The sequence below is a fragment of the Montipora foliosa genome, unplaced genomic scaffold, assembly GCF_036669935.1.
Source record: "Montipora foliosa isolate CH-2021 unplaced genomic scaffold, ASM3666993v2 scaffold_433, whole genome shotgun sequence".
Lineage (NCBI taxonomy): Eukaryota > Metazoa > Cnidaria > Anthozoa > Scleractinia > Acroporidae > Montipora > Montipora foliosa.
Window position 1 is genome coordinate 120,001 of NW_027179738.1, and position 10,000 is coordinate 130,000.

Sequence of the window (10,000 nt, forward strand, 5' to 3'; positions counted from 1 at the left end):
CTTTGCTAATTGGAAACTCAATATATAGGAGTCGAACTTTTGATGGTGTATTGACTCTGTTCTCAGATATTGGGGAGTATTTGGTTAGAAATCACACCTGCAACTCAAACGCTCTTGTAAGGCAGGGTTTGTTGGAAACAGAAGAAACTGTTCAAGTCAAGTTTCTCTTGCATACTTTACTTTAATTATTTATGGTTACGATTCTAAAGTTCATGAAAGAATGAAAGGTATTATGCATCACCAACTGGGAACTCGGAAAAATTCCGAGCTCCAGATACTTGATTGGATTTGAACCCACGACCCTCCGTGATCTAGTTTGGATGCTCTTACCACTGAGCTACTAGACACTCTGTGGTGAGCAAGGGTGAAATTTGGGTATAGACTACGGCTGCATCACGCAGTCAAATAGTGTAGTTTTAACCATTAACTGCATTACGCAGTCACATTAATTTAAGGCATATCAGAGATGCAACCAAAGCGAGTAATGAAAGAAACACATGAAAGATATTATGGATCATCAACTGGGAATTTCGCACCACAGAGTCTTCAGTAGCTCAGTGGCTAGGGCATCCGTACCGGGTTTCGGAGGGGCGGGGGTTCAAATCCCATCTGGGACTCGGAATTTTTCCGAGTTCCCAGTTGATGATGCATAAAATCTCCCATGTATTTCTCTCATTACTTGCTTAGGTCATTGTACCGTTATTATAGAAAACAAAATCGAAGATGTTTAAAAATATATTTAATTGTAAATATTTTTTCGACATGTATGTGCTAAAATGTCAGTCCTTTGTATATAGTTTAAGTATAATCTATATCATAGTTTGTAATTAGATTTGTAAAGTTATTCTGTAATGGGGAGGGGTTTCTTGTTATTTGAGGGGGTTGGGTTAGTTGTTTAAACCTCGTTTGGGACATACGGTATGCCCCATTCTTTAGAACCTGTACAGTTTTTAAATTTGGAAATAAATAATTAAAGAAATAAATAAGTAAATAAATATAGGTAATCTAAATTATCATCTGTTTCCCCTATACGTTCCTGTAGAATTACTGGGAGACCTAATGTGATCCTGTTTTTCAATCATTGTTTTATAAAGGACTGATACTAACAGGTGAAATTTATTGTTGATCACTTTTAGGGTTATTATCAATGCTAGTAAGCAACTACTTAACATGATCCAAACTCCATTTGGGCCCTATCTGGGTGGTGGTGTTTAATTAGACCTTTTAACAGTTAATGGAGATGAAAATAATAATGTACGGTATTTTGTTCTCTTTCATGAAAAAAAAAAAACAAAAAAACAGAAAAATAAAAGGTACAGGGGAAAGATGAAGGAAACTATGATGATGATGATGATGATGATGTCGAAGCTGACGGCGGCGGCGACGACGATGATGATGAAAATGATGATGATGATTACGATGATGATGATGATGATGATGACGACGACGACGATGATGACGATGATGATTATGAATAAAAGACAACGGTGAAAAAGAGGGGACAAATCGCAGAAAAAGAAAAAAACAATAAATAAATAAGTGCATGTGTTGTATATATGGTTAGAGATAAGCTTAAACTAAGCTCCAAGGGGGTGTCACGAACTTTAGTCAAAATTCGGCGCTTGGAAGAGACACAAAAATTAAATATTTAAAACCGTAAATGAAGATGCGATGAAAACAGTACAAACAAAAACAGGCAGAGAAAGGCAAAATTAAGTTATATTTCAATGAATCGCAGTTAGGGTTTCGAGACCGTATTTGATCTGAAGGTACTTCCGGTCTAAGGTGATGTTAAATAGCGAGTAGGGGTGGTTAATGTTTTAAACAATTGTTTTCGAAATAAATACTTGTGAGCAGCAAACAGCAACAGATCTTGCCCAATTGCTTTTATTTCTCCAACCGGTCTCGTCTGATTACTTAGACTTCATCACGGAGTTTGAACAAAATGGTTAAAAAGAACTTATTTTATACCTTATTTACGAAGTACATTTCACGTTCCAGGAAGGGTGTGAATGGCAAAAAACACCTACACAACAGTACGTGCAGGATATGACTAAAATCCTGCGTGACGCTGAGAATTGAAGGTTTGTAGCTCACGGATTTAACGTTATGTCATGTCCATAAAAGTTCGCAAAAAAATAGCTGGCCCCCCTGATAGAGAAGGTTCTGTCCCCTCAAACGTCGCCATTGGCATGTTTGGAACCTTGCATATTAAGGACAATCAAGACAAGCTCAAGTTGTGTATTCGCCTGCATAAAAAGAAGGCAGCTTACTTCGATAATGTTAATGGCAAAAGATCTGATGGATTTTTTAAGGCGATGCACCGTTTCGAGAGCTTGCGTGGCCACCCTGATTGCTGATTGGTCCAACTTTGTAAGTGCACAAGGTTACTGAAAGGAATTTTTTTAGAGCTGGAACATTTCCAAGATGATCAAAGTGTTCTTTCGGAGGATTCCTCTTTTGATTTAAATGGAATATAGCTCGCGCAAGTCATCGATGTCACTCAGTGGGAACTCTCACCAAGTCTGTCAGAGTAATGAAGAACATTCCTATCAGAGAGTGGCATTTTTACCTCTGCCAAATAACTCTCCGGCTATGGATTTTTGCACCGGTGGGTTCCGGTTTGATATCACGTGAAAAATATATCGCTCGGTTTCTCTGTTTCTCGACAATAATTGTCATTTTATTTGCTAGAGTTTTGTCACGCTTTTCTTTTTTATGAAGGAAGTTAAGGTGGCTCAAACCAGTTTCAACAATTTGGAGGGAATGTGATATTAGAAAGATTAACTCTACAACACTGTTGCATTTAAAGGTAATGTTATGGTACCATTTGAAACACCAATAAGTGCTTAACAAGACGCACCCATTAATGTGACGTAATAGTAATGTAATAGGTTACCATGGAAACAAAAGGACCATCTAAAAACACCCTATATGTAATGTTTAAGCGCTTATATCTCAAAAACAAACTCAGCTGAGACCCCCATTTTTTATTGCTGAAAAGTGATAAGCAGGCTAAGACGACACTCTCTGCAAAGTTTAAAAAAAATTCTCTGGAGCGGATTCAGAGCCACGTGCACCTTAATTTTTCTCAATTGTGAAGGTGGCTAATAATGCTCTAGCAATAAAAGTTCGTTTTTGAGATATATGTGTTTAAAGACAAAATGTAGGGTGTTTTTAGACGGCTCTTTTGTTGCCATGGTAACCCGTACGTCATTAATGAGTGCATCTCGTTAAGCATATATATTTTGGTGTTTTATATGGCATCATAACACCACCATAGACCGTATTCATAAATGGCGGCTAAGTAATTATTCTTGTCTTTATGCTAATCATCCTAACTAGCCTCGTAAACACGAGCAAAATTCAAAAGAATTTTTGTTCCAAATTGAGGCTAGTTAGGATGATTAGCACAAAGACAAAAGAATAAATTCTTGACCGCCATTTATGAATACGCTCTATTAAGTAAAAATATTTTGTAGATTTAATCCTTCCAAGAAGTACAGTTTGTTGAAAGTACTGAAACTGGTTTGAGCCCCTATAAGTCCATTTCCCTTCAAATTTCTGACAAAAAGGATGCTTTTTTAAATAATATTCGCAATTTTAGATTACAAGCACACAATCTACAAAGCAACCGTTCACGTTCGCGGATTTACTCGACGGTTATCCTGACTCGTTTCACCTTCTTCTTTGGCGTATCTCCACTTTTCATGCTTTCGAAATAAAACATCTTTTGCTAATCCGCACTGCAGGCTGCTATTCAGTTTTGCGCCTAGTTGACACTTGTAACATACAACTTGGTTTCGCATTACAGCTTTACTCTGATTGGCTTTTCCTAATTGGATTTCAAAGTGGGTGGTATTCAAAAAACCTAAGTTTTCCGGCAGACAGGATTTCAGAGCAATAGCACTCTTTTTAATTGACGTCAGGATCTAGCGCCGAAAAAATTGTGGGATTAATCTGCGGACAAAGACAAAGACATTTTAGCGAATTTTTGTCCGCATTTCAATCACATGATGCTTTGCAACAATCCCTTTTTTGATCAACTGTGGAAACACAGGCTATGAACATCTTGTTTACATTTAAGTTACTATGGTGATCGACACCTGTCTCAAAATAAACAAAATATTAAATATGAAAAGATAATCAGATTGAATGTGGTTTAATCACAAGGCGGTCATGTTGAGTACCGAGGGATTGAAAACTGTTGTTTTGCGCCACGGAAACTCGTTCCCAAACATTTCAACTCGAAGCTCGGGGTACGAAATCTATTGTCTATGGCCAATATGGGCGCCACGCGAATAGAGCGTTTTCACATGACGTCTCGGCGGCCATATTGGTGTTCCAGAACAAAGGATTGGCGGCCATGATGGTATACCAAACTAATCTTCCGGGAATTGAACTCTATTTTTATGCAAATGCTTTCCTTTGTTTCAGTAATCCGATATTAAGTGAAAACGCTCAATACGGCACATTCCAACCCATCTAATGTGCATATTTCCACGTAATTAATTATTTTATGAAAGAACGTGCCTTTTACGTCTAAGAATTAGTTACCCAGTCACGATCATTTGGCTTGCCTATCTGCAGCTGTGCTGTTCAGAAAGTCGCTTTCGGAGTACTGTCCAATTGGCCATGAACTTTAAGAGTCGACAAGGCATGCATTCATTTATTTTATTTCCTTCTGAAAGAATCGATTATAAACGGGAGATCCAAGTTTATTTAATTAAAATGCATCGATTGTTTTTATACCAGACTCAACTAAGAATTTTTAAGTTTTAAAGTGGTACACGTTGCTACAATTTCCAGGCTGTGGCTAATAAAGGTTTCAGTGACGTGAACAGAAATTAACAGTGCAACTAATTGATACAAGCATAAATAGAATGAAACCGAACAGGATGGATAGGAGGAAATACCCGGTTAGCTTTTTACGTTAGTTCTTTACGCTGTACGAAATACGTCATCTCGGGCATGAGCAAGATCACTGAAGCCAACGTTGATACTTTCCACGCGCACAACAGTTTTCCCGCCTTCCTGCTGACGATACTGTATGAGCGACGGGTTGCGAAGCAACGTCACAGCAACAAACCAGCGGTTGAACGCCTTGTAAGACACACGCGGTATGCCACGTCGACGAGGAGATACTAAACAGAAGAGAGAAACAAAAATTACAGCAATCCAATGAACGTAGACCCTGGGAAAGGACGACATCCAACGACCCGGAGATACTAATACGGGTATGATATATATTCAGGCAAGCCTAAAAGCGGAGCTCGTCAATGATTATTCATTTGTGTTTTTGTTTTTGGGTACTTTTATAACTAACTACACTGATTCTTCGTCACCATTATTCAGCCTGTTTTCTCGTGCCCTCCTTCGCTCTCAGTCATGTTGAGCATCCTTCACTCGTTGACTGCTTACTGGTGTTTTTTCTTTATTTCTTCCTCTTCTTTCCTCGTCGTACGAAATATTAAAAATGTTTAGCTTGTTTTTTTTTCCCTTTGTTTTTTGGTCGTCTTCAAAACTGTTGCTTCTGACGCAGTGTCAAAATGCAGTACGCTGTCCATGCAACGTCCCGTCGCAAAAGACGTGGTTTCCAGCAATGCGACATTTCGCGTATCGCCTGCACGACAAGTTGAACGTGTGTTCGGACGTATGTGCGTGCTGACGGATGGTCGTACCATGGCGCTCCGAGCGCGCGCCTACAGCTTGGAAAATTGGTGCGTGGGTCTCAACGGGGTTAACCGTCAACCGTCAAATGGCCAAAAAGTTAACCGTCAACGGTCAAAAACGCAATATTTGTAACGTCAACCAAATCAAATGAGAAGCCAAGATCAGTCACCAAATGTATTATATATCCTTAATCAAGAACTAAACGATTGACTTAAATAGGATAAAGCTATGTTTATAAATGATCGTTTTAATATATCACAGAAATGCTTTTATGTGCAAGCCCATCAACATTCTTATGAGAAAGTCCTTAACTTCTAGTCTCGGGTAAACCCGATTAGCGACAGAACTGACTTCCTTCTGTAAACACCTCCACTGTCATAAAACGGGGTGTGGGGCAAATTTTGACCCCTAAACAAAACACCCCCCCCCCCCCCCCTCTTTTCCCATTAAACAAGAGATAATTTTCTTTCAAGATAAGGATCAACAAATCTTTGAGGAAGTGAGTAGGTATCAGAGGGTTATGGAATGTTTCGTATGTCCCATTTGCAAAGGCGATAGCATTTAATAGGTGGAGCGGACGATTAATAAACAAAGGTGATGCAATTACGCTAATTTCGGCACACAGTAGAGGCTATGCAAAAACCTCACTTGTAATGCGCAAGTTATAGGGCTAATTGTATTTTTCAAATATGGGCAAAATTTTAATAGTTTTATTAAAGCTACAGCCAAATTTTCCCTGTAATAACCGACACTTGGTGTGCCAATTAGCACGCAATATCCCAGGTAGCAAAATTAGCAATCCAAGGTGGCCCCACGTGTCAAACATCGACTAACTCTTATTTCTACGCACACGAGACCGTAATTTCTTGTCATGAAAAAGAAAAAAAAAAGACAAACAAAGAAACAAACAGAATAAAAGAAAATAATAGCAAAGTCGTCACGTGCTAACATGGTCTATAAAACGTTTTGCTTTGGTAATTTTAAGTCCTGGTCTCTTAAATTAGCTGAGGATGGAAAAAAAAAATTACCGAATACATCATGTCTCTTGAGAAAATGATGACTAAACTTGCAATTTGCTTAAAAATATAATATTGATACCAGTAGCAGCGGTTCCAGTTTCTTCCGATACTCGCTGATCGTTTCTCGATTGAGGCGTTGCTGTAGATTCAATGAGCCCGCGTTCCTTGTTTCTGTTTACTAGCAGTTGGCAGAACACGAGCATCATGGGATGGCTGTGGGCCACAAGCAGGTCGAGAAAACCCAGGTAAGCTACAAAGCCTGCAAGAAAATAATTATCTTCATGAAGTCTCAAGCATCTTTTGCAGAACAAGTGTTTCCTTCCGATGTCGATGATCACCGGTACCCAGAGGATGATGATAATGATAATGGTTATTGTGATTTTGATGTTGATGACGATGATGATGCCGGTAGTGTTGCTTATGATGCGATAATGTTGCTAATGAAATTGATGATGAGGAGGATAATTTTGAGGACGACGATATGATAACTGCGATGATGACGTAAATTACAATAATGGTAATTACATGAAAGCAGTCTTTATTTTTTTTTTAATAAAGATAAATAGCGATAAAGAAAAAAGGTTTAAAAAAATTCATCGAGAGCGACCACTTAAACTCAATAAATAAATAAACAAACAAAGAAATAAATAAACAAATGGATAAAGAGAGAAATTTTAATAAATTGACCGCGCCTCATTAGCTCTTCAGGCCAATAAAACATATAATGAAAACAAAACAAGGCTTTGATAATCCCAGCTAGTGGGAGACAGACCAGTTAGCTGTTCCAAACAACCCGCAGTGAGAAATTGATCGGGGCCTACCCGGGACAAATGCACCCGTTTGTCAGAGCGGGGCTTCACCAAGGAACTCCGCATTGCAAGTTCGGCCTGGCCCTCAATAGGCCAAGTTCGATATATAAATATTCGGGCATGGCTACGAGGTTTTTCGGTCAAATTTCACGGCTCAGTTATGTTTTCTTTACCTCACAATTCTCAAGGGAGATTCCTAAACAAAAGAATATTAAATTTAACCATAAAGCCTTCTACAATGTGTGAATATTAATGTATCGAACGTGGCCAATTCCTCACTCGGCCAAGCTATCTCCCTCACGCACTATGCATTCTTTAGAGCGACCGAGCATGGCGTTTACGTATACGTCCCGGAGAAAAGGCAAACGACAGGTTGCTACGAAAATTATTTTATTCTAACTTGTGTCTTTTAGCTAATGGATGACGAAGTCATGCCATAAGGTGTCGAAGGCAGTTGGATGGCACTCACTCATTCACTCGATCACTCATTCCCCTCCAATTCCACTCATTCCATTCCAACGCGCGCTTCAAATATATACATTTCTTTCACTCATCGAGTCTTTTCACGGGTACAAAATGAGCACAACAAAGTGACCTTTCTCTTAACTGTATGGCTTCATAGCTCAGTTGGTAGAGCATTGGGCCGGAATTGTAGAGGTCAAGGCATGGGTTCGAATCCCGTTGAAGCCACCTGAAATCTTCAGGTGTCTATAAGAGACAATTGCATAAATTGTCCATTTAACTCCGATTACTACATTTCGCCACACACAATTTTCACGTACCTTCATCTGAAGCCTGAAATCCATGCATCAAGCAAGTTCGATCGAGACGAGAAAGAAAAAAAACTCCCAAAAGCGTTCCTTTCAATACGCGAAATAACAATGAAACAAATCCAACAAGAATATTATTGAAGAAGAAGAAATACGACACAACAGAGAAGAGTCGCCTGCATGAAAGAAAAACGCAGAATCAATACACAGTAAGCCAGCCTTAATTACAACCATGCAACAGGGACACCACTTGACTGGACCTTGGATACAACCGTTTTACTGTATCCTTTTAATTTTTAGTTCTGCAATAGGTCGTTTGCCATTCATATCTAGAGATACAGATTACAATGCACTGAAGGAAAGATGACAAAGAGCAGTAACTTAACAAATAAACGAAAATTTGTGCAGCATTCGAATACAACTGACTTTCTGTATTTAAGGAAGTGTTTGTAACATTATTGTTACATGGAATTTGGGCGCATATTGCTATAAGATAAAATAAGTGGTTTAGGGTACGGCTACAGTAATTAAACTTCTGCACAGCTTGAAAAATTCGTACTCATCTTATCGATTCACTACAGAAAGGAAATATAAAAATACAATCTCATTTAAGTTACCCAGCAAAATACTTAAAAACGAAACTTCAGAAACGCCAAAAAACCACGACTGAAATGTACTACTTACAAGATCTGTTCGGCAACTCCGGGTACAACAACTGAGAAAGCAATGGTTATGAAACTCGACAAATTTCTTTGTTGTATGTTTTTGTTCTCTTTTTTGGTCTTGACCGTGCACAAAACACAATAGTTGTTTCCTCCGTACTGAGGAACTAACCAATCGAAACGTGTTGGTTACGTAATTCATGCATAGTGTATGAGCGCAGAACAAGAGCTTGTGCACGGTCGCGGACTTTCCAATCTAAATCTTGGCACCTTTGTTTGCTTCTTTGATGTTTGCCGAGCTTCCAAACCATTCCCCTCTATTAACTATGAATTGACTAACAAAAGGAAAATTAATACAATACTTTTATACGAAAGACGAATGCCTAATAAGGCGACGAAAATGAACAAAGAAAATTACTTGTCATTAGGCAACAGAACTTAAGTACATTCAATAGACGCTGAGCAAATACTGACTAATTACTGCATGCGGAATTTAGGAAAATTTACAAATATCTCACGAACGGGATGAACTTCAGGGTACAACTGTTAAGCGACAGCAAAAGACAGCAAATTACGTAGAGCCAAAAATTGCAAATGTAGCAAAACTTGTAGGGAAATATTTAGTAAAATGAAAAAAAAAAAAAAAAAAAAGGATTTCTCATGTCTACAGCTACTTTGTGAAACGGCACTGGTTGTACTATCACTGTAACAGCTACGTGTGTTACGTTGGAAACATATTGTGCAACATGTCTTCTACTCGTGTTGCGCAAGACAAGTTAAGCAAAAAATGACGTTGTGTAATAGTGCTCTTAAAGGACAGGGGTATTGTTTGTGAAAACCAAACCGCTTATTGGCGAATGTGGCTCTACCTGTTATCCACCGTGATAGCCATCTTTGGGAAGTCTCTGTTACGGAAGACAAAGGCAATACACTTCTCTAGCAACCGCACGATAACTGCCATAACGACAGCGGGTCTGAAACAGAAATTAAAACAAAAATATATGTTTTTGCATCTATTGCTTTAGAGCTCAACACAGCAAAGAAAACGCCGCTCTGCACAGACGCTT

At 38.7% G+C, this 10,000-nt stretch overlaps 1 protein-coding gene across 1 annotated transcript in view; it reads right to left on the reverse strand.

The window, feature by feature from the left end:
* Positions 1-4,662: 4,662 nt before the first annotated feature.
* LOC137988888 (stimulated by retinoic acid gene 6 protein-like) overlaps positions 4,663-10,000 on the reverse strand; it is a 158,246-nt gene continuing 152,908 nt past the window's right edge. The window contains exons 16-19 of the mRNA XM_068834835.1: positions 9,803-9,907; positions 8,284-8,447; positions 6,772-6,951; positions 4,663-5,144 (exon numbers count right to left, since the gene is read on the reverse strand). Coding sequence (XP_068690936.1) covers positions 4,942-5,144; positions 6,772-6,951; positions 8,284-8,447; positions 9,803-9,907 — 652 coding nt within the window. The 3' untranslated portion in view covers positions 4,663-4,941. The remainder of the gene's footprint in view (positions 5,145-6,771; positions 6,952-8,283; positions 8,448-9,802; positions 9,908-10,000) is intronic.